Below are 27069 nucleotides of genomic sequence, written 5' to 3' on the forward strand. Positions count from 1 at the left end.
TCACCTTCTTGATATTTATTTTCTATGTTCTTGCCAAAGTCCAACCATGACTTTTGTTTAGCTAGTTTTACACAGTGTTTAGCTTTCTTACATTTGTCTCTGTATCTCTAAGAGTACAAGGTGACTTAATTGCCAGGAACTTTTGATATGCTTTCTTCATTTCCTTCACTGCCTCTTTAACTTCCTGTGTCCACCATGGAGTTCTGATTTTTTTATCCTTGTAGACAACCTCACCACATGCCTCTCTGGCTGAATCAATCAGGGTTTTCTTCAAGGCTTGCCACTGAATCTCCAAGGTTTGGTTGCTGTTCTCAAACTCTTCCATTTTTTCTTCAATAATCTTTGTATATTTTGGTCTGCAGTTCACATCTGAGAGCTGCTCAACTTTTATTCACTTTAAAACTTTCTTATATGTTATTCTTTTCAATATGAAATTCAATTTTATCCTGCTCAAGACTAAATAGTGATCACTTCCAATTTCAAATCCTCTGTACACTCTGGTGTTCTGCACCAGGGAGAAAATATCGCTGTCAACAATAACATAGTCAATGAGCCTTTTTTATTCCTTGCCGCTTCTCTCCATGTGAATTTGTGCACATTTTTATGTTGGAACATGGTGTTAGTAATAACCAGTCCATGTCCTGAGCAGAAATCCAACAGGCATTTGCCATTGTTATTAGCTTTGCTCTTTTCTCCAAATTTTCCCAAAATATTTTTGTATGTCTGACAATCATTTCCTACGCTGCTCCCCAACAAGCACCAAATTTTCCTTTTTCATTGTGTCAGTAGCTTTCTCTAGAGCCTCAAAAAATTCCTCCACTTCTACCTTAGTAGAACCTTCTGTGGACAATAGGCACAAATAAGTCTCATTGTCCAGTTTCCCATTCTGTTATTTGCCCACATCACTCTACTTGAGACTGCCTGCCATTCAAGAAGATTAGTCTCGTGTTTAGTGTTGATTAATATGGCTACTCTTTCTTTTTCTTTATTGTGTTAAATTGTGAATAAAGATATTCTGTATATTATAATACTTCATTCATATTTAACATAACGCATCATGTCATAAGCAAGACTTGTAAATATTATTTGTTGTTAGTCTTTTTACTTGTAATATATTATTCATATAAATGCTTGGAGTTTTGTTTGTTATAAACTAATTGTATAACCTTATGATATGTATTAATAATAAAAAGACTCTATATAAAAATGACATTCAATTTATTTACTTAATTCTGTAAAATTTATTATAAGAAACTGTGTGTATATAAATTTAAATGTATCTTATGTGAACCGTGATATATATTTTTTGTTATTTCTATAAGTAAAGATAATTTTATGGAATTTTACTGATGAGATTTCATTGGCTACTGACAGAGAAACAGAGTTTATTTTAGTTAGCTCGTGCGGAGAGCATGAGCTACTGTGTATAAAGAGAAAAGCCAGTTGCTATAAGCTAAATGGGTTAAAATCGGATTTTGATGGGAAAAGGAGAATGTAGTTGACTGGAAATAAAAAGTAAAGAGAGAAGCCCTAGAGACAGCATAGAGATTGGTAGTGAGTGGCAGAAGGGGAGTTGATATATGCTGAAAATCGTCTAGGAAACGACAAGGAATTAATAGGCATTTGGAATTCAATAATTTCCTAATGGTTTGTGGAAGAATAGTGCAGAACTGAAGTCAATACATAGAAGAAAATAATGAATCAGTAAATAACTTAAACCAAGTGCATCAAGTCTTATGTATTTCTTTGTCTATAATTCAGTTATTATACTGGAAGATTTCTTTTAAATTGTGTTGCCATAAAGTAAAAGTCTATAAGAAATCCAATTATGCCTATGCGAATTCGATGCTTTGAAGTGGTAACCCGGTAAGAGTTGTCCTTTCTATGACTTGTGAAGTAATATCAGTTAATTCCGTCGGATATATTTTGACCTGAGCTGTGATATCATGTCAATCAATGGTCGGATATTAGTTGTACTGAAGTATTTTCCCCTCGAAGCAATAAGTGTTATGTTGTTCTATTAGGTGTTAGCTGACTGAGAAAGAATACAGTGTAGCCAGTTGAGATTAGTTCTTAAACTTTTAAGAACTAATCTCAACTTGATTGACTTGAGCATAAAGAATGATATGATTCATCCAATTGGATAGAGAGAACTATGTGAAAGAAATACTAAAGCTTTAGAATTAAGAAATGTCAACATTAGTCACAATCTACAAACCTAACTTAGAAGTTACTAATATCTGAATATGTATTCTTATAAATTTTAATTGGATAACTTTTTGCAGATAGTTATAATTGTATGTTTATGTTGTACCGTTCCACATTAAATGTTTTCTTTTGTTGAATTAAACTTGGTGTTTGCCTGATTTTCTTTCATTGCACCGCTCATAAAATTAATCGGACCTTTGTGGAAGCCTTAAATGCTATTAACAACCTCGGCATGAAAATAAAGTGATAATATAAATATAGTTGATGATTGATTCTTCTGTATTATTTGGACTAATCTGAATATAGGGTGGCGCAGTATAATATAAATTTCCTAATCGGACCTTTGTGGAAACCTTAAATGCTATTAACAACCCCGGCATGAAAATAAAGTGATAATATAAATATAGTTGATGATTGATTCTTCTGTATTATTTGGACTAATCTGAATATAGGGTGGCGCAGTATAATATAAATTTCCTTATATTCAGATGAGCATCAATCAACAACTAACGAAGAAAGGAATTTAAAGAGGTAAAAATAAGTTTAACAAACCATCATATATGGAACAGTCAGTTAAGTGGGACGTTCCAACAATTTTATTGCCTGAATATAACATTTTGTATTTATTGCTCAGAAAGATCTCACCAGTTTTTGTCTTTTTTTGTTTCAGTCACCCCTATTATGTTGATCTGGTACTTATCTAATTCCTCAGCTAGCTCCATTTTTTTGCCTTCAGGCTTCTTATGTTGATAGTACCGATCTTTAACTCTGTTGAGTTGGGGTGTGTTTTCAGATTTGTTCCAGTAGCTGACTTTTTGCTGTTCGCCCTGGTTCCCTGGAGAAAACAACTGGGGCCTCATTTAACTGGGCAATGCCCCAGCCGGCATGAAATTTTGTCATGTTGTACCATCATTTTGTATTTTGGTTTAAGCCAATAAGAATACAATTTGGTTGGCTAAATCCCAAATTGCCAGCACATCCTCGTTCGTTCAGTACCCAGGTAGATACCCAACAGGGTGCACCACGAGAAGGTGAGGATTGGACATTAGGTCAGAAGCCCTGGTCGGTTCTCCGCATTCCTTTAAAGGCTATATTGAGGTCTCCTCTCAGTTATACAGCTTTGACCTTTAAGCACCCCACATAAATAGTCAAATACCTTAAACAAGTGGAAAGGCTTATTTGTTGGCAGTACATGTTAGTTTATTTTAAAGGTATTGATTACAAAACAATGATAAGAAAATAATTAATATTTATTAACTTATAACCTGATATTTCGCTGATGTTATATCCAGAATCTTCGGAACACAAGAACAGTTTGTCACAGTACATGAAACAACAACAACAATTTGGTATAACCACAAAAGCCCCAACTACAGAAACAGCAGCACGTGCAATAGAATATAACCATACACCACAAATAAAAAAGTAACCATTCCAAGCTTCCAAAAAATGAAACACACAAAGTTAAGAATATCAGAAGCCATTGAAATAAAACACCACATTTCAACTGTCAATGACAAATACCCCAACAGGGAGAGCTGCCAACTGAGGTTTGGCAGCTCTCCACAATCTGAAACTTTCCACCAATTAAAACACCCTAATGACATTAACACAGCCTACATAACGTAAACCACAAAATTTTATCCTTCTATTCTAATGACAACTATACTGAAACGGCCTTACTCTACCCCATAAATCGATTTCATCTTCATCGTAGATTTATATATTTTATTTTTATGTTTTACTTTCAATGTCTTTACATTCCTTCCCCCCCCCTTTTTTTTTTATCCTTTACAGCCTTACATTCTAGTTTTTAATCTTTTATTATTTCATTTTAAATTTTATAACTCAGTCTCAATTCAGAATGAAGTTGATGTTTTCGACGTTCTTATTTTCATTATCTTTGTCTTTTTATAGCTGATTTTTTTATTTCAATTTAAATAATTCTGGAGATGTACTGGATTTATTTAGGAGTACAACAATTTGCATAAATCAGTGAGCTGAGATCACATTCCACTTGATATCAGCTTGAATGACAGTTTCCTTCATAATATGATCAATATAGATGATGGATAATAGAGGAGATAATGTGCCCTGTTGTTTCATGCCTTATTTAACATTAGACATTCTTGTACCTTTCACTTCTAACTACTCACTTGCAATTCAGATGTAAAGTATGTGTTGCTGAATATCTTTTCCTATTTACACAATATAATTTTCATTTTGAACACCTTTTCTCTTGATATCTTGTTGTACCTGTACCATGCCATTTCCAGATCTATTATATTCTCATCATTTCTCAACTATTTGTTTGTCTTAAAGTAAAAATCTGATCCTGACAATGTCTATTTGGCCTGAGTCCAGCTTATTCTTCTCTAAGTTCCACAATTTTTCATAGCTTTTAATCAAGTATTCTTCTATTTAAGCATTCAAAAATTTCTCTGCAATTCTCACAGTGTTTTATTTTCCTTTTGACAGGTGGTGAGTACAACAAGAGCTCTACTTCAATGATCTGGAATTCAACACTCTGATCAGGCCTTCAGAGTAATGCCATGTAGTCACTATAAATCTTTCATACCTCCATATTTTGGATGTCATTTGTTCAAGCTGCCTTTCCACATATTTGGTTTTTCTACCTCAAGTATTGACAAGTACTCTTGACTGCACTTCCACTGAATATTTTCTACAACCATGGTGTCACTACTTGTTTCATTTAGCAATCCTTTGAGTAATTACTCCAAACATCTAGAATATACACTGCTTGGAAAGAAGAAACAGATAGAAGCTACAGTGTGAGGAACAAACAACCATGGCACCCACTTTAATAAAATGTAGGACCTCCTTTCACTGCGATGACTGCAGCAATCCTATGGGACATAAGCATACAATAGTGATGAATGGGAATTTTGAACCATTCTTCCTATAGGCATGTAATGAAATCCTGGACCGTTATGGGACAGACATCCTTTGACCTCACCCAATGCTCCAGTTCCTCCTGCAGATGTTCATTAGGGTTGAGATAAAGCTTTGTGCAGGCCAGTCCAGTGTGGTGACATTCATGTCCACAAACCAACACAGTGCATTGTCTTCCTGAAAGAGACAATGGTCAATTCTGTAGAAATGCCACAAAGTAAAAAAGCATTGCATTTACCACAATGTTCAGGTACCTCTCAGAGTTCAGTGTTCATAGCACTACAAACGGAGGCCTAAAGCCAAAACAGGAACATACCATCACATGGCCACCTCCTAACTTCAGATCTGAGGTTACGCACTCTGTTAAGAGATGTCAGGTGAACATCTCTGATAAGAGATGTTCACCTGGCATCCACCACACCTACAACAGTCCACCAGCTTGGTAGAGAGTATAGCATGATTCATCGTTGCATAATACGGCTTTCCAAGCTTCCACGTCCCATTGAACATGCTCTTTGCACCATTGAAGATGACGCTGCATATTGGTTTGGGTAATGTGGGGCTTGTATGTTGTGGTCCTACCATGGAAATGTATGTTGTGAACCTTGGTTTTGAACAGATTTGTGTTCCAGTTGATGTCTGGAACTCTGCATTCAATGTGTCAACTGATGAATGGCAGTTTTTACATATCCTTCGTAGCACTGTAAAATTTGGTGAGTGTGGTGGGTCATCCACTGTGGGTAGCACTTGTAATTGACTCCCTGCACTTCCATCTCAGTATAGAATCACTGATCGTTGATCTGGGATAATCCAGTTTGTTAACAATTTGCCAAACAGATAGGCTTGCAACATGGCATCCTATCTCAACTCCTCTTTCAAATGCCATCAGTTCCCTTCTTGCAGCCATCTCACCTGAACACAGTTGCACTGACTTGGAAGCATCATATTCCTCCAATTTATACTGGCTACAAACATGTGGTATGATGCACCTTGCCCATGGGGATGTCTGTTGACTTCTTTTCAAGCAGTGCATTTATGTTCAGCTTTCATGTCACCTTTATAATATATGATTCCTTTTAGAGTACTCTTTCCTCTATTTTTAAAGTGTTTTCAATAGCCTTCAGAAAATATTGCCACCTTCCTGATATATATTTTCTATGTACTTACCAAAGCCTTTCCATGGCTTTTGTTAAGTTAGTTTTATATGCTGTTTCACTTTCTTACATTTTTTTCACCATGTTTCTCTTGGAGCACATGCTGACTTGCTTGCCATGAACTTTCAATTCATTTTCTTCTTTTCTTTGAGTGCCTATTCAACTTCCTGAGTACACCATTTATCTATCAGTGCAGACAATCTGCTGAATCATGCAATGTTTTTTTAGACATCTGCCATGGAATCCCCAAGGTTTGTTTCTCATTTTCAAAGTCTAATTCTTTCTTTAGTATTATTTGTGCACTTTAGTCTATAGTTCATCTCTGAAAGCTGCTCAAGTTTGATTTTTTAAAAATTTCTTACTTTTCTTTTCAATGTGATATTCAATTTTATTCTTCTCAAAGCTAAATGGTGAATACTTTGCATTTCAAATCCTCTGTATAACCCGTGTCCTGAACCAGCATGAAGATATCATTACTAACAACAACAAAGTCAATGAGACTTATTTCTGTCTTCTTTCTATATGAATTTGTCCTTATCTTTATCCACATAAAGTTAGTAGAGACTAGTCCATATCCTATATATATATATATATATATATATATATATATATATGGAATCAAGCAGGTACTCACTATTATTATTTGCACTGCCCTTTTCTCTATATTTTCCCCAAACATTTCCATATGCCTGGTAATCATTTCCTGCTCTGCTGTTTAGATCTCCAATAAGGACCAACTTTTCCTTTTTTTGATTTGTGTCAACTGCCTTTAGTAATGAAAAATTTCTCCATATCTTTATTGGTAGAGCCTTATATGTGACCACAGGCACTGTCCAATTCCAAATCCTGATATTTCCTATCATTCAAGAAGATTATTCTGTATTTAGTGTTGGATACTATAGTTACTCCTTTTTTCTGATCATTACTGGATGAACATAATATCTTGTATTTGTTGCTTAGAAGAATATCATCTATTTTTGTTTTCTGAAACTCAAATGGCAGATGTTGATATGATAGTAATCCAATTCTTCTGCTAGTTCCATTTCTTTTTTCATGCTTCTTTTGTTGATCACGCTAATCTGCTGATACTCATCCCATATTTGACTTTTTGCTCAATCAGTGACAAAAATAATGGGGGAGGGCATTGTTTAACTAGACAGTGCCCCAGCTGGAATGAAATTACATCATGCTGTATCATTATTTTACCTTTGTTTAAGCCAGTGAGTATACAGTTTGCCCCCCATTCAATCAATATTCAGGTGAAAAACAGCAAAGTGAGGATTGGTTATTAGATTAGAAGCCCTAGTCTGTTCTCCGTATTTCTTAAAAGGTTACATGAGGTCTCCTCCCAGTTAACCAGCTTTGACCCTAAGTCAAACCCCCCCCCCCCCATTTACTCTTGTGTGGCTAACAGAATACAATTATGGAGGGAAAGAAATTTTTAATTTGAATTTATGGTCATCTAGTAGGACAGGGAAGAAATCCAATCCAATAAGGTATTCATTCCAGTTTCATTTCACTTCTGATTAATGATTCAAATAAATCCTTTATTTTTTGTCTTCAGTGGAATGAGAAGCAATAAATATTATCTTGTTAAAATACAAAATTAATAACGGAAAAACTCATATAAAAAGATTACTTAATAGTATAATTTTCGCCTGGGTGTCACAGTACATTTTAAGCTCAAATTAAACAATAACTGACAATTCCAAAAAGCGCCACCTAAGTAGCTAGTGTAAGATAAGCTGAATTATAAAGTACTATCTTCAATAAAGGGGATAGACGTAAACCATCAGATCTGTTTAAGTTAGGTGAGTGAAGTAAAGTTTCACATGTTTCTTTATAAAGCCGTTCTATGAGGAACCGACTTTTGTCTTTTTCCATTGAACTCTATGTCTCGTGATGATGGCATGTTCTGCAAGTCCAGACTGTTCAGGTTCAAGGTATTGAATATAAGACTAGTGTTCTTCTAGCCAAATAGGGGCAAATCTTTCTGAAATAAGATATTTTTTCCGAAATAAGATAATCCACAAGAGCAAGGAATCTGGTAAATACCTGGATAATTAAGATGTGGAAGCTTGTCCTTAAGAGAAGTGAGAAAGGTGGAGATTTTTCTGAACAGTCGAAAGGCAACAAAAATATTCAGTGGTTTTAAAACTTTTGCTATACGTTCACTAATGCCTTGTACATAAGGGATAGGAATGCATGTTATTTCTTCTGTATTTGAAGAGGAAGACATATTAAAACTACTCGAAGCTCCTTTGATAAAGGAATTCTTATATCCATTAGATAGAAAAGAAGAAGTAATACACCTAAACCTCTTTTTATGCGATAGATACGTTCCTAAAAATTACACGTAAATAGATTCGCGTAAAAAGAACTACTGACTCCATAGAAAAAGTGAAGATTGGTTCCAAACCTGAAATATAAGCAAAATAATGAAAAAAACAAACATTAAATTCATTAGGATCATAAGAGTTTTATTTACATTTCATGGAGAACACACCTACATATAATGAATTTTAATAACTTTAAAAAAAAACATATTCATTTCAGTTGTTTGCTAAGGATTCTATAAAAAAATTATGTTATTTGCTATCAGTTTCTGACAATAAATGCGAAAGCTTTCATTTTCGTGAGACTGTAATATCACTAGATATGGTATTATCGTCATCGACTTCTGCCTCAACTTGTGGAATTCTTCTTGTCATGTCTTGAACAAAAGTATCACTGGTTGTTTCAGTAGTTTTAGGCATGAACTCAGTTATTAATCGCTGTGTTGATGCTTCAGATAAGTCGCGATATAATTCTCTGTATGAAGACATTAACAACTTAAGCTCATGTGAAAACTTCCCAGCACGTTCTTCATTTGGATCATGTCGGGCAAAATAATTGCCCTAAATTACTAGCCAGTTTAAGACCTTCTTTAATAATATCAGCAGTAAAAGTAGGATTATCTTGATCATTATCATTAACTTCTTCGCTTTCAGGAGTCTCAGAAACAATCTCCACCAAGAGATTTATCAATTAACAATTCTTCGATATCTGCTGACATAAGATCATCGAATCCTTCTCCGCAAATTTCTCATGCCAAACTTATTATATTTGAGACTTCTGCAGTATGATTGAAGGGAACAGGAGCATTCTCTTTACCATCTGGTTGGAGAAGAATTAGAAGATCTAAAAAGGCTAACTGCTTATTTGATTCTAATTCTAGGGTAAACTGGATCCTTCGATGAAGTGCATTTAATTTAGTGAGAAACTGTTGAAGTTCATCAGAAGAGCCATTCCATATAGCAAAAATGTCATCGACAAATCTGAATTAATGAGTAGGTCTGGGAGAAATGTTGTCATAGATACGTTGTTCAAAATGTTCCATAAAGAAGTTGGAGATAGCAGGAGAAAGAGGATTGCACATTGCTGTTCCTTCAATTTGTTGATACAACTTATTTTTAAAGGAAAAATAACCAGAATGTATTACAAAATCAAATATTTTTACAATGTCTGAAGGAAATTCCTGTTGACATTTACCCTAGAAGTAGAATGAAATAAGCAGTTAGCTGTTTTAGATCTTCTAATTCTTCGCCAACCAGATGGTAACCTACATTTCTTAGTCTATAGAAAGAAGACTCATACAGGCCATTATATCCATGCTGAATCTCATCACCATTCCAGTCAAAAGGCAGGAACTATTAAAACACTGGTTCATCGGGCCAACTCCTTTTGTTCTTCAGACGATCTATTACAGAAAGAACTGCAATATATTACTACTTCCTTTCTATCTAATGGATATAAGAATTCCTTCATCAAAAGAGCTTTGAGTAGTTTTAATGTCTTTAAAATACAGAAGAAATAAAGCACATTCCTATCCCTTACGTACAAGGCATTAGTGAACGTATGGTAAAAGTTTTAAAACCACTGAATATTTTTGTTGCCTTTCGACTGTTCAGAAAAATCTCCACCTTTCTCACTTCTCTTAAGGACAAGCTTCCACATCTTAATTATCCAGTTTACCAGATTCCTTGCTCTTGTGGATTATCTTATTTCAGACAAACAGGAAGATTTGCATCTATTCGGCTAGAAGAACACCAGTCTTATATTCAATACCTTGAACCTGAACAGTCTGGACTTGCAGAACATGCCATCATCACTAGACATAGAGTTCATTGGAAAAAGACAAGAGTCCTTCACAAAAGTCAGTTCCTCATGGAACGACTTTATAAAGAAACAAGTGAAACTTTACTTCACTCGCTTAATTTAAACAGATCTGATGGTTTATGTCTATCCCCTTTATGGGAGATAGTATTTTTATAATTCAGCTAATCTTTATTCTTAATCTTTATGGGAGATAGTACTTTATAATTTAGCTAATAATGGTTAACACATCTGCATGTGTTAACCATTATTAATATAACATGTCTACTAAACAACTAGATGTTTTAAAAAACATCTAATTACAGGCACAAATTGATTTTCCAAAATCCTGAAATTTCCCTAGTCACTATTACTGGCATGTCATAATAAATAATTGTATATTTATGAAAAGTAGAATTAATTTTTAAAGCCAATTAAGGTTGTCCACTAATTGACTTATCACTGTTTATCTTGGTGTTGACAACAACAACTTTGGGGATGTTACCCAACAACGAAACCAAAACCAAGATTTTTACTATAATAAGCTTACCATACTGGCAATTAAGAGATTTAAGTTACTAGAGAATAGAATTTGATCAACAAAATTTCAAGCTATCAGCTATTTGTTTATAAAAAGGGTTTGCCTTTTCTTCGTAAGAGAGTTCTCACTGCCCGTAAAAAAATTTATATATGCATATTTGTCTGTGTGTGTAGCACTGACATTTCTTCAGCAGGTGAGGCTAATTATTTAAATAATTATTACAGTATTTTAGTAATACAGAAAAATATAAAAAAAAATTTCCCCTTACCTGAACTTCAGTTAATCGAAGTCGAGCAGTCTGAATAGTAGCCCGTGCACGTTCTAAAGGTCTGTCAACATCTTCCTCTATTTTTCTGATAATGTCACTTAACAGTTCACCCAAACGATCTATTCTGTCATTAAGATCATCAAGGTGCTGGCTATCAAGTGACAACTTTTTAACTCGTGCAAGGAGATTGTGTGCCTTTCTGGAAAAAAGATGTATAAATATTATTATTATTATTATTATTTTGCAGGCCTCTATGAAGTCAAAAAAACTCATCGTGGGAAGTCCTTCCTAAGAAACATAAAGTCTATCAAGACTCATCGAGGGGAGGCCCCCCCCAAAGAAACACAAAGTCTATCATACAAGGAGAGAAGGAAATTATTAATATTATTATTATGATGGGTATCTCCATGGAGCCAGTAGACTCATCACGAGAGACCCAAACTATCAAAACGATATTTATCATATCTCCTCTTGAATTCATTTACAAACAAAGAACTCATAACTGAGTCAGGCATGCATTTCACTCATTCACCACCTTCCAAGCAAAAAATCTGGTTCTCACGCCCTTGTTAACCACACTTTTCCTAAATTTCCAGGGATGACCTCTTGTGCATCCATCATTATCAACACAGCTGAAATATTTCCTCTGCATCAATCTTATGAAAACCTTTTAGTAATTTAAATGTTTCTTTCTTTCTATCCCCTCTTCTCAGCCCATCAACCAACCTCTGCAATCCACAAGCTCTCAATCTATCAATGTAGGGAGCATTTTTTACATCACTCACCAACTTAGTCACTCTCCTCTGAACCCTCTCCACAACCTCCTCATCTCCAAGGAATCCAGGTGACCAGACTTGAGCACAGTAATCCAAATGTGGAAGTATTAATGCTTCATAAAGGGGAATAATAACCTCTTTGTCTCTAGATGTTAGTGTGGTGTGTTCTTCAATAACCAAGTAATCCTATGTGCAATCTTGGACACCTTAGCAATGTGTCCTCTGAACTTCATCTCCCTATCCACCAACACCCCCAAGTCTCTAGCCTCATCAATCTCTTGGAGTACCGTTCTATCAATGTAATACACAGCTGGTAATCTTTTAATCCCAAAATGCATAACTTTCCACTTTTCCACATTGAACTAACATCCATTACCTTTTGCCCATTTTGCCAGCTTATTTAAACCATACTGCAAACTCTCAACATCAGCTTGATTTTTTATTGTGCTACCCAACTTTGCATCATCAGCAAACAACTGAATTTCTCCCTTCAAGCCATTTCCTATATCATTTATGTACAAATTAAATAATAATAGCTCAAGCACAGAGCTCAGAGGTGCACCACTGGTCACCTGCCTCATCCTGGACTCTGCTCCTCCATACACCACTTTCTGGTATCTCTCCCTGAGCCATTCTCTTATCCATATCACCAGTTTAGCATCCATCTTCATCTGCTCCAATTTGCGCAACAGTATTCCATGGAGTATCCTGTCAAAAGCCTTAGCAAAATCCAGAAGTACCACTGTGTAGCCATTTCCTTTGTCCGACTCAAATGTCATTCTATTATAAAAAGTTAATAAATTGCTAAGGCAGGATCGACCTTTAACAAAACCATGTTGATCCCTATAGAGTATCATATTGTGATCCACCCATTCTTGAATTCTGTCTTTAACCAACTTTTCCAATACTTTTACCACCACACCCGAGATGGTGACTGGTCTGTAATTAACTACCGCAGTCTTAGAGAAACCTTTATGCAAAGGAAAACTACTTTTCCTTCCTTCCACTCCCTAGGGACCATACCAGAGTTCAAACTTAAGTTAAATAACCAAGTAAGAGGCATTGACAATTCCTTGCACATTAACGCAACACCCGAGCTGATATTCCATCTAAACCTACAGCAGTGTTTGCATTTAAATTCTGCAATATACTAAGTACCTCTGATTTATTAACTTCAATTCTCACATTAGTTATTGCTACAGGTACAGAGATATACTCACCGGTGATAGACTTTTGAAAAGTGATCACTCAGTAACTCTACTATTACATCTGAATTGGTCACCTCAATACTATCAGCATCCACTAAGGTTATCCTTCCAAAGTCATTCTTTCTTTTATTTGCCACATAGCAGAAGAACTCTTTGGGATTACCCTTGATCTCCTTGGCTAAGGTCTTCTTATACTCTGCTGTTAAGTTTCCTAGTTTAAGCCTTGTACTGCTCATGGGTGTACTGATTGTCTTTCTCTTTGTAAATTCTCCATAACATTTTCTTTTCTTTTCTTTTTTTTTTTTTTTGCAGATCAAGCCTGATACTACTACTCATCCATCTAATACCTACCTTGTTTGTCTTCCTGACCATGGGAATACATTCTGATATTGCCTTCCTCAGATATCCACTGATTATATCCCATGCACTGCTAACATCTTTCCCCTGCAGTATGTTCTGCCATGGGACGGCTGTAAGCTCACTCCGAAGCTTATTATAATTACTTAACCTGTAGTTCCATATATACCCCTTCTTAAGAGAGAAATCCACAAATTTTGCAACCTCCCAAGTCAATACCACATGATCACTCTCACCAATTGGAGGTAACGAGGACACCTTACTTATGCATATGTCCTCTGAACCAATGACCAGGTCCAACGCTCTCACACCATAATTCCCTTCAGTTATGTGCTGTTTCAAGTAATTATGTCTTAGAAGGTGTATGAATTCCATTTCCTTTTTTGCCACGTGATATTTTCTACTTCCAACTGATATCACCATAATTAAAATCCCCCATAATAATCACTAACCCTGCACTCATTGCACTAATTTGCTGATGCATGAATTCAATATCACCCCCTGCATCCCTAGCCTACAGAAGCAACCAACTATATATTTGGTTGCATTGGTCACTATTTCACACCAGACCGCCTCAAATGAACTTTCATTCATTCAGTCATTTTAGAAATTATGGACTTTACAACCGTAATATAAATAACTCTTTTAATTTCCCGAGGTTTCGATCTTCATATACTCCAGATTTGATCACCGGTTATTCTACTGGCATGACCTCTCTAATGGGGAAAAAAAACAAAATAAATTACAAATTAATTATTTAGAAACTACATCAAAGCTAATTTCTATTTAAGAAAACATGAAAAAAGCATTCTTTCTTATAGTCTTTTTTCAGTAACAATGATGTCCTATTTTTAACATTAAAATTATTATTTTAGATTTAGGATTACCTACAGTCCTGTTTATAGTTAAGTCTTAAAGAGAAAGGTTCCATGGGTAAAATATGTGCCTTCCATATGCTTGGGATTTTTAGAATATCATTATTGTTCAGATTGGGGTGGTCGATAATAATCTCACAGGCTTCCTTAAATTTGCGTTCATACCATGTTTTGGTGTAAACAACTGGTGCTTTTCCAGTCAATTCTATGTAAAGTGTTCAAGGCATGATCAGAAGAGCCAGCTTCACTATAGTTTCTGATCATGCCCTGAACACTTTACATAGAATTGACTGGAAAAGCACCAGTTGTTTACACCAAAACATGGTATGAACGCAAATTTAAGGAAGCCTGTGAGATTCTTATTAATCACCCCAATCTGAACAATAATGATAGTCTAAAAATCCCAAGCATATGTGGAAGGCACATATTCTACCCATGGAACCTTTCTCTTTAAGCGTTAACTATAAACAGGACTGTAAGTAATCCAGAATCCTAAATCTAAAATAACAATTGTAATGTTAAAAATAGGACAGCATTGTTACTGAAAGAAGACTATCTATAAGAAAGAATGTTTTTCTCATGTTTTCTTAAATAGAATTTAGCTTTGATGTAGTTTCTAAATAACTAATTAATTTGTAATTTTTTTTTTTCCCACTGGAGGTCATGCCAGTAGAATAACCGATGATCAAATCATTGTTTCTTTAGCTTACTGTGTATAAGGTAACTCAGATTGTCCTTGTATATTTGTATATATTCCAGATGACGATCTTAATATGAAGATCGAAACATTGGGAAATTAAAAGTTATTTATAACATGGTTGCAAAGTCCATAATTTCTAAAACGAATGCTGATCACCGTGCAACACTAAAAGAAAGAAACTATCATTCACATGTCTATCCTCGTGATATATTACTTCCTTTGGCTGCAACTTATCAGCTATCATCAACAGTACTCTCCCCCCCCCCCGTTCCATCTTCTCTATCCTCCCTGAAAATACTGTACCCATCGCATTTGATTCCAGTAACCACATCTGCTGACAGCCAAGTTTCACTAATGCCTGCAACATTTGGTGAGTTTGCACTGACTAATGCCAAAAATTCTTTCCTCTTATTTCGAATGCTTCTTGCATTAGTATACAAAAATTGCAGATTCCCTTCAGTTCTCGTACTAGCTTTAGAACTGATATACATGTCACTAATTTCAGTAGTCCTTTGCCAATTTTTATCCACTCTATTCTGCAATTTATTCCACGAATAAGGATCAACAAATATACATTCACTGCATAAGTTTCTCCCTCTTACACTCAATCTTTTCAATTTTAGTTTCCTTGCCCAATTACTTCAACTTGTTCGAAAACAATAACTTCTTCAGTCACTTATGACCTTCCATGTTCAGATGCAACCCATCTCTTGCATACAGCTGTCCAGACCTCTTTTTTTTTTGCACGTTCTTGCAATCATATCATTCATTATCATCGCTCGTCTACTTAACTCAGAATTGTCAAAACGAGGCAGCACACACACTATCCTCCCTTTGACATTTTTCTTCTTCACAATATCTAACAATGTTCTTAAATGTTTTGCTACCCGATTAATACTACCACTCAGGCCACCATAACTATCATATTTTCTGCATCATGCCTTCTCTTTATTGCTAAAGTCACTCTCTCTATTGTTTCACAAGCAAAACACTCCTCAGGCATGGCACTCTCCATACCCTTAATCATAGAAGCACCATATATTGTACCACTCATAATTTCATTCAAATCCAAACAAGCGTCACTCACGGCCTCATTTTTCTATGCTATTCAGCATGACTCTCCCAGTTTCATTACTTTCCCTCAATGCTCTTTTACTTACTCCCTCACTTTCACGACATCTCATTTCTTCTAGACCTCTTGTGCTTTAATTCTGTTGACTCCCCACTCCCATACTATTTATTACTCAATCATTCACCAAAGACTCTCCCTTACTTAATCCTGTTCTAGTTACTTCAGCTAAAGTAATCTCCATAGTCCTAATTTCTCTATTCAACACATTTAACTTAGTTTTAATTTCCAGAACCTCCTTACTGAGCACTTCCAATTCCTCTTGCAGGAAACGAAGGTCACTTTTCATTTTCATGAACTCCTGCTGAAGCTCTTCCGCTACGGTCCCGACGTCTGCTTCCATTCTTAATCGCTCCAGCCTATCCCGACACTTCTCACATACGTTGACGTTTTCATTCCTCTCATTTAGCCAAACAGTCCACAGATCCTTCACATTCTTTGGCACATACATATAGCAGTTTCTGTAATGCATCCATTGAGAAAAACCCAATGCAGAGCCAGACTTTTGTATAGAAGTCCTCCAAGCCACTGACGTACGTCTCTTGTTGAATGCCATCTTTAGATGCTGAAGTAGTGCAACAAACAGCAGTGAAAACACAATATATACAAAAAGTTTCAACAATAACACCACTGAAGGACACTTGCATCCAACCGAAGCAACTGCAGCACAATTTGAAACAAAAAGCCACACTATACTTTAATTTAAGAACACTTTTTCTAGCATAGCTCAACACGACCGCTACATTCACTAGCAACGTTAGCATCCTTTTTATAAAGCTTGGATATAACCACATTTTAAGGCTGTGCACAGATTTGGGTTGGCTTAGTTTCTTGGTGATGAGGAAGTGTAGAAAGGATCCAGTTCCAAGTGATCAAGACAGTGACAAGTTTGTGAATGTTCCTATGAGCAAAATAGACACAAATGAAAATTTTCAATCAATGATAAGAGTAAGGAGAACAAAGAATTACTGAGAGTGCAGTCAACAAGTGGAATGGATTGCTAGAGGTGATTGTGAGTATTTAGAGTGACACAAAGCTTACAAAGAGATATCATAGATACCGTGTGAATAATAATTAGTGTATATCTTCTGTGATGGTTTCTGAACTCTGTGTCTAGATGCTGGATCGTAATCATAACAGCCCCAAACAAAATTTGCTGAAATATTAAGTTATGCAACAACAGGTTTAGCAGCATAAATATGCACTGGTAACATAATCATATGTTACCAGTGCATATCAAAGGTAACATATGATTATGGTTCAAAAGAACACAGAAAACTTACTTTCAGTTCATTGATAATGTGACAGTCTTCAAATTAATCCTCTTGTGAAGTCACTAGACCCTGGATTTGTGCATGTGAGGAGAGACTGATAGAATGAGGTTTTCAAACATTGAGAAACAGAGAGGAGAGAAGCACATAATCACATAAGTTGGTAAGGAGAGTTTTACAGTTTATGGCATGTGGTGTGGGCAAATGGACTACATGAACGTTGTCCGAGTTATTTCAGTTGAGCATATTCATTTCATGAAGAAATATTTGAAGAAGCATGAACAATAATAATAGTAATAATAATAAATTAAACAGATAGATACAACACAGATTTTCTGGCAACACATGGTTTGACACCTCCTTTAGTTCAGACAAAATTAAGATAGAGCTGATGAAATTCCACCAAGCACACTGGACTGACATAGATGGCTTTGCTTGTGTGCATGCTCACTTAGTGATCTCTTGATTTTGATTGAGCCTTAGCTTATTTTGCTTGCATTTAATTCCGGTTAGGGTTTCTAAGCAAGAGCCAGTTCACAGTGATGACAGTGGTATGAAGCATAAGCACAAGTAATCCACTTGCATTGCATCATTTATACTGTATTTCATTTCATTACTTAACATTCACATTGGGTAGTGTTTTACATGTTTATTGTACCGATGGGACTTCTCATTACCATTTGTGTGCCACTTCCACATCAGATGGACAGGCTCAACTGACACAAAGTTTATATGGCATGTTAGTTGCAACTGTTTCGGTAGAATTTTGACAATTTTGTGAACAAACACTTATTTCATATATTTGAAAATTTGAACAAATGTTAGGACAATTGTTTTTAGTTAGATGCCATGTTTGGTAGTACAACAAACAGTTTTGCTTGGGTTTAAACAGCATAGTTTCTGTGGGAGAGAACATATGATTCATTAGGAAGTGCCATTTTTATCCAAGTTGTCTCTAATTGAATTATTTGCTTACACATATATTACACAGACTGCAAATGTCTCTGTTCCTTATTCAGTGATACAATTAAACTACTTGTTTTTCTTGTGTCTGTAGCATAGTGGCTGTTAGGGAGGACGTGTTTTCACTATATAGGGACAGCTGCTTCCAGTCTTCAGATAGTATACACGTGGGAAGTAAAAATTTATCTATTCCTAACTGAAAATGAATCCTAATGTTCTATAAGAAGAATGCATCTCATGAAAACCAACAAGTGTATAGTTATTTACTGAGCTAGCAATGTATACAATTGCTGTTTCTTATTGGTTAGTGATTTACATGTTGCAAACAAATCCTTTTCCATCTCTTCATAAGTTTTTTTTAATTATGAAAGTCTAGAGTTTATAAGATCACATATTCCATATTCTTCACTCCACCCCAGGCACTTACAACACAAGCACATAATGTAATTGCCAGCCAGGCTGGCCGAGTGGTTAGCATATCCGCTCTCCAACCAAAGGGCTGTGGGTTCTAATCTAGCCATGGGCATGGATGTTTGCAATTGTCTGTGGAAATAGCAGTGGTGGTGATTGGCGGTAGATGGCATGGTGTAGTTGCAGGTCAGTTGGTGGATTGAGTGGTGGAGACAGAGTTGTAGAGCAGGTGCCCTCCCTCGATGAGTCTTTGGACTCCCTGGAGGTGTCAAATAATTATAATAAAAAAAATAGTATCACAGATGTAAATTATTCATAATCCATTTTACAGTACTGAAAGTATTTTTATTCAAGCATATTCTTTCTCTTCCTTATGTTAGCTATTTACATATTTTAGTAAATCAAGTATAGTAACTAATAATAAAATATATCATTCTCTTTAATTATTGGTTTTTAATATATTCTGAAAAGACATTTTTTTCCTACCTAACCCCCCTCCCCACAATGCAGGATTAGTTACAATTGAAGAAACTGCCATGAAAAGTGGTGCATCCGACGGCACACAGGAACGAAATTGCTGGTAATTTTACTTGCTTCGCCAGTTGGTTAGATTCACAGCATACAATGGAAATAAGCCACTAAATGCTTCATGGATTAATGTCAAAATATGGTGCAGCCTGAGGCAAAATCCAAATGTTGTGAGCCTCTACTACTAAGCATGAGTACATCCACATCAGAAGTTTTAGGGCCTTAATGCACTTTCACGACAACACAATCAGTTCAATACCTAAAATAATAAATATGCACAGTGTACATTACACCTTTTACATTACTGCTGCTGCTTTTATTGCCACATAGAATGAGAGACCAGCTAACAATACTACTAACCAAAACAGATAAGAAAACCAGAAACATGAAACATTAAATTCAAAAAAATGGAGTACCACAGTAAACATCTCAAGTACAAAACTTTCAGCCAAATACTGAGGATCCAAAATCAACAACCAAGTACCACTAAAGAAACTTGGTCTTCAGAAGAACCTCTGCCTGTGTATGTGATATCCGTTTGCCGGGATATTGTTCGTGCACTGCTGGTACCCTGCACATTCATCATCTCCTGTTCCACAATAGCAGTTGCAACTTGTTCAACTTATTGGTGATTGATTGGTTTGTGTCCCCTGCCTACCTGCACTGCTAGAGTTTCAGTAGTTTCAAATCGCCGAATCAGTTTTCATAAGTTTGTTACGCTAATCGGTCCTTTTCATAAATTTTTCATACGCCAAAAATCACGAAGACAAGCACTGGCATTATTGTTCTGCTGATAATAGAGTTTGACTAATAAAGCACGCTCACGTAAGGTAAGGGGCATCGAAAAACAGTACGTCTATGAATGATCAAAAATCTCACAGGCTTTCCTTTTATTGCATGATCACTCACAAGAAACACGATAATGCAAATTAATGCATTTTACTCGGTAAACAGCAACAAAATTTCCCCTGTTGGCGACTTTAGGTACTATTTTTTTTCGTTAAATCGAATCCCCATGTTCCACTGTGTACATCTACCGAATATTGGTGTGTTTTGTCCAATACATTACTCGCTAGAGGGCTCTGAACACTTGACGTTATTTTATAATCACCTGGTTCATGTATAGATTATCTACAATAACAGGAATTACATCATCTGGATTTTGAGGGATACAAGTTCCTAGAAGCCACCATATGTTGATGTCTAGAGCACACTGCAAGAGGACAGCTTATAAGAGCATGATGCAGGCAAGCTTCACAGATGAACCGATAAAGTATTTCTTTTCACTGCAAAAATGCCAACAAGAGTGCACCTCCATTTCTGCTATAATAATAGAAGCATTATAGAAGATCATGATGAAATCCTCCTATATTACATGCAGTATTATAAAAATTTACACCAAGCTAATGCAGCATCCATTAATGCAACTAGTATAATCCTCTCTGATGCCAAAACACTCTAATGCATGATACAGCATAAGACAGAACTTCCCATCATGGTACATGATTTGAGAGCTGCTTGCACTTCTTTACCAAAATATAAATTTCATGTCATAGACTGGCTGAATAATGAATTTTGTCAGTCCTTCTGGGAATAGCTTGGACCTATCCTTCACAGAATATATGTCAAAGTCACTAACAATGGCTTCCCACCCAATATGACATTTGTTATTAAGATGTTATATTGGGTGTCAGATTGTCATATCAAGATTTCTTATCCCCAAGAAATGAAACCTTACAAAATTAGGAAACTGGTGATCCATCTCCATTATAAACACCATTCTAAGATAATATCAAAAGCCATTGCCAACAAACTCAAATCCATGCTGAATGAAATAATAGATGCGAGAGCTATTCTATCCCAGGACAATCCATCCATGAAAACCTACATGTCATAAGGGATCTGATAAGCATAGTCAACAACAGTAAAACTATAGCTTGTCACACATCATCATCATCATCTTCCTTATACCCTCTTTTACCTTGCGGTGTCGAGGGTCCACTGATCATCGGACCTCACTCCGTTTACAGGATAAGGTGGTCAGCCTTATGCCCCGGTGTATCCTATGGCCTGTAGTGTTGAGTTCTCAAGGCCAGTTTGCCTGCTTTGAGGGATGAAAAACCCCAGAATAAACTGGGGAAAAAACCCTGCTGTCCACGCCCAAGACTGGCTAACTTGGCTATGGCTGAGGAAGATCCTTCAGCTCCCGGGAATCGAACCTAGGACACTCCTTCCCCAGGCATATGGTTGCGAAGCGCATAGCCACTAGGCTAACCGCACGGACTGTGAATATATGTTAATAATCAACAATTTGGAATATTCAGAAAACCTAGATAGTACCAAGATGTTCTCAGTCTGGAAAGAAATGTAAGTTAATTTTTAACTTAAACATAACTGATAATTGTAATTTCAATAATTACTGGTCGTATGTTTTTGGTAAGCGTATTCTAATACTGAATTTTTTTTTATTTATATTTTATTTATTATTATTTTTTTTCATAAGAATAATCATAGGGTACATAGAGTATCAACATGAATACATTAGTGACTTGTCATGTCTAATATGTGTGTGTGTGTGATTGACACCAGTATATAATTAATTATTCAGAAAAGCTCGAAACACTGCCGCCATCACGACTTAATCTAAGAATTCCCACCCTTTAACAGTAAAGAAATACCCCAAAATGTATTGGAAATTAGTACAACCATCTATTAAAAAAAAAAAAAGTGTGTTTGAGTTACATTAGTATATATAATTAAATTATTCAGAAAACCTAATCACACCTACCATCACGACATACTCTAAGAATTCCCACCCTTTAACAGTAAAGAAATACCCCAAAATGTATTGAAAATTAGTACAATCATCTATAGAAGGAAAAAAAAAACAAAAAACTGTATGTTTGAGTGACATAACATATAATTAAATTATTCAGAAAACCTTGAAACTGTGAATTTCCAAACACATAACGTCACGATTCTTATCTCTAAATATCACCCACAAGGCAATAAACGAGCCAAAAACACCACGTGATGTTTCTGACAGAAGAGGGCCCCAGCGAAATACCAAACATTCCAAACTCTATAACAACATAAGGATTACAACATGAGATAAGGATTCGTGTTGTGATTGGTGGTACACTTCTTATCTTATCTTGATCTGGTCAGAAGTGTCCCACCAATCACAACACGATTCCTTATACACTAATATATCTCCCTTTTCCATTCAAAACAATAACGTCACTTATTGACAACTAACAAATGACGTCACTTATCTACATCTCATAACAACAAACATTCACATCACGATACCTCATCTTATCTTGATCTGGTCAGAAGTGTCCACCAATCACAACACGAATCCTTATCTCAACCATCACCCATAATTCCATACGCGAACCAAAACACAACTGAAGCCATTGACACATATGTCCACAGGGAAATTCCTGACATTCCAAACCCATGAAGCCACGTCCACAATGACGTCAACCAATCACGTCACGATTCCTTATCTTGATCTGGTTCAAAGCGTCACCATTACTACTAATACATTTCCCCTCGACAGCCACCTAACTTCGATGTGAAGCAAAAGAGAATCATGTTCAGCACCCATTTCATTGCACAAAATGGAAAATAGTCGTGAATTCATAGCTCTGGACTTAATAAAGTTAACAATTCTCACACTTTCATTCAAAATCGTTTTCAGAGCAACAGGCATATTTCTTGCAGCTAAAGCCTCACGATGAATGCTACAATGCACAAATGTTGCTTTTAGGGCTACTTCTTAATTTTTGAAATGCCAGTGTTTCCCAACCATTGCATGTGCTCCATCAGAACAAACACCAACACATTTATTCCATTCTATTTGATTTTCATAAATTGGTCTAATTTTGAAATTATTTCATTTGAGTTGTTCGAGCAGGCAGTGGATCATAAAACAAGAACACTTCCTTCACACTTTTCCCAACTATAAATCTTATATACGTAAGAAGATGAGCCATGCTGGTAATGTCAGTAGCATCATCCCACTGTATGGAAACATATTTACTAGCCTGAACTTTTTCTGCTAACTGATTCTTAACATTTGAAGACAAATCTGAAATTTTTCGCTATATGGTGTCATGGATAATGGAATCATTTCAAATTGTTTTGCAGAATTTCTCCCCCAAATTATTCTAATCATATCTGTAGCTGCTGGTAATATTAATCACTCTCAGATCGTGTGAAGTTTTTCTGCCTTAGCTATTCTTAAACTGGCTTCATAAGATGCCTCCAGACCCTTCGTGTTAAATCCTGAAAATGAGGTTATTTTTTTTTCCTTGCTGACAAATCGGACAGTTTTCTGTGGAAATATTCCAAAGGTTTGTGTTTTAAATTGCCACTTGGTTTCAAAATGCCATTTAAAAAGGGGGAAGGCTTCATCGAATATTTTGATAGTGTTTCATAACAAATTACAATGGGGAACAGGTGCGGCTCCTTTCCCAATATACGTGAAACCATATAATAAATAACTAAGATTTTATTTACGTTGTGCTGTATGGGGCTTTTGTTGCATTCTTGTACAACGATGTGCTCCGTCGGTTGGTTAGGATTCGAAGAAGTGGCTTCTGGCAGAGAAGAATTGTTTCTCCCGCTTACACCAATTTCACCCTTCAATCTTTTTAAGGACCCTGCTCGTTAACTACTTATTCATGTTCCATTTCTATCCTCTGGAACAAACTACATATAAATATGACAATTTTGCAAATAAAATCTCACAGTCAAAGGCAATAATCTAACGCCACTACTTTGTTAACTGTAACTGCTGCTCGTGACTAAACAAACGACAACGAACAAACTGTTTCCCATTGTTGTCCGATCAAATATGTTTGAGTTACTTTCTGTCATTGTCATTTGATTAATACTTATTAAATTCAAATCTTATTATTTTTGTATATTATTATACAAAAGTTTTTAATGATAATATAAAATCTAATTGTTTTCATTTAGTTGCATGAAATATTTTAAGTAGAACTGTTAAATATTTGTTCATACATTTTTAATTCTCAATTCATGTTGCGAGTAAAAAAATATGTTAATTAATCCTTTTATTTTATACTCTGTTTTCGTACCACTTGGCAGTGGTATGCGTACCATAGTTTGAGAATCCCTGTGGATATACAGAATTCCCTCCTCCAGATCACCCTATTTACGGCTTTCCTCTTTAACAGTTTTATAACCTCTTCTGAATAACGTAAACACTTCTTCTAACACACCTATGGGAAAAAGTATAATTCATTCCTCAAATTTCTTTTTTGACCCTTGAACTAATGTAGTTTGGCGTTTTTCATACACCCGACTGTATGGCCCTATTGCCTCTTCTACTCTTCCGAAAATTTTATTGCTTCATCAGGGTCAGCCTCAAAACATTGCTGTTTAAAAACTTTGATTGTACAAAAAAATATTTTGAAATTATTTCTGTGAAATCTCTTTTGGTTGACTATTAGTGGTTGCATTTCTTCATATTCTTCGGGATCTTCCTGCTGTGCATCTAAATTTAGCAGGTGGGAATCACACAATTCTTCAGAATGAGATTTATTTAACTCTTGGACGTTGTCATGAAAGGGAAAAAGAAATGAAAGACGTACGAATTGGTCGCCAATGAGCAAAATCACGTGTTTATAGATAAAATTTCCCAACTGTTATACAAGCAAAATAGTTACCAATTTAAAAACTACAATGATCATAAAAGAGAAGTTAATTTTCTGACATATAATAATAAACATCCCAGAAGATGGATTGATTACACTAATTATCGGAATGGATTCTCCTTTTTGTGACCTGCGCAGAAGTGTCGAAGGGTCTCGAATCTGTGGACGTACTATAGCAGAAGACAAATTTTAGCAGTAAAAATTTGGAACACAGTATACATAGTGTACAGGGAAGTAGTTTAGTATGACATTAAAAATAACTTTGTAAAATGCTTTAAATCGGTAACTAAACTATTTCAGTCTGGTGAGTGGTTTTTTAAAATAGTTAGCCATAAAAATGTATAGATAGAAAATTTAAAAAATCTGTAACATTTATTTTTAAGATGTGTAAAGGAGCACTAATCGAATTTGGGTATCGAAAAAGAATGTCGCATTAATCGGGGGAACATTAATCGAGGGATTAATGTTCTGTATAAAATTACTGTATAAAAACATAGACATAACTATATCCAGAGAAATAAGAATTGCTGAAATTGCCGTTCAGACCCAAAGGTACGGCAAAAATTTTCTAAAGTCAGATCGAACGATTAATAGAAGAGTGGCATAATAAAAAAAGAAATTAACAAATATATTGATGCAGATGGTGTCATCCTAGCACTTTTCTATTACCCACCTGCACTTTCCACTTGCCACCAATCATTGCACTCTTAGATTGGTATAATCAACTACACGCATTCTTTAGACGACTGACTGACAGATTTTCCCTTTTTCAGACATTTCCGACCGCAAGTGACTTGTATGCATTGCCCACAAAAAAAGTATTCCTGGTGAGATTTTTACAGAGTAGTTCACCATTGCTCCCCCTCCCATTTTATCCGGCTCACGACCGGCATATGGCTAGGATGTATTCATGACTGTATTCCATGTGCGTTCAGGAGGCCAATTTGCCTGTTTGCAAGAGTAAAAATCCTAGATAAACTGAGGAGAAAACCCTGCTCTCCACACCCAAGACCAGCTAACATGACTATGGCTGAGAAAGATCCTTAAGCTCCTCACGTTGTCGACAGGAATCGAACCTAGAACACTCCTTCCCTAGGCAAATGGTTGCGAAGCTCAAAGCCACTAGGCTAACCATGCAGATCTCTTTAGAAGAAATCGAGGTTTTACGCAATGGTTTAAAGTGAACACTCCATCCTCCGTCCCCAGAAAATCTCCCTAGAAATGAATGAATATATTATTTCAAATTATAAAGACCAATTTGGCTTCTAACACTAGACCAAGAAAAAGCTTTCCATCGCAAACATTATTACCTATTCAAATGCTTAAAAGCCTTCGAGTATTGACCCAGGCATCATTCAAGCCATTAAGATGTTATATGCTAAAGCACACATTTGCATGAAAATAAACAACAGGTTCACCACGTCCATACCATACAGTATAGGTAGTAAACAAGGCTGTCCCTTTTTCAGTCCCCTTTACATAATCGCCATAGAGCCTTTTCTGCACAAAGTAAATTTGTTGCTTAGGGCATCCCGTCCTAAACTTTCTTCACCAAACCATAACTCTGACAGTATATGCTGATGATGTTGCAGTTGCTGAAGAATACTTTGACGAGCAGAGACAAGCAGGTTATTGTTCCTCTTTATCAAGCCTTGATAAGACCCCCATCTTGACTACTGTGCCTAGATCTGGGTAACAGGGTTTCTTCTTGATGGGTAGGAGGAGGTAGAGAGGATGGTAGTTGTTCTATGGAATGAACCTTACGAGAACAGGTTGAAGATCTGTGGGTTACAGAAATTGGTTGATAGGCAGAAAAGGGGGTGATATGATTGAGACATTCAAATTACCGAGGGTTTTTTTTACAAGATTAATTCAGAGGAAATTTTTCAGAACAGGTCTGGTGGTGAGAGAACTAGGGCTATCGATGGAAACTGAGTAAGAGT

The 27069-nt window shown here is 35.8% G+C and overlaps 1 protein-coding gene across 1 annotated transcript in view; it reads right to left on the minus strand.

Annotated features, from left to right (window-relative positions):
- The window catches only part of LOC150101107 (laminin subunit alpha lam-3-like), a 789889-nt gene that overhangs the window by 258318 nt on the left and 504502 nt on the right, over positions 1-27069 (minus strand). Inside the window, exon 39 of the mRNA XM_090402236.1 lies at positions 11219-11417. Within this exon, the coding sequence (XP_090258362.1) occupies positions 11219-11417 (199 nt within the window). The remainder of the gene's footprint in view (positions 1-11218; positions 11418-27069) is intronic.

This window comes from Typopeltis vanoorti, chromosome 12 (genome assembly GCF_054136105.1).
Source record: "Typopeltis vanoorti isolate ZY-2024b chromosome 12, IOZ_Tvanoo_1.0, whole genome shotgun sequence".
Taxonomy (NCBI): Eukaryota; Metazoa; Arthropoda; class Arachnida; order Uropygi; family Thelyphonidae; genus Typopeltis; species Typopeltis vanoorti.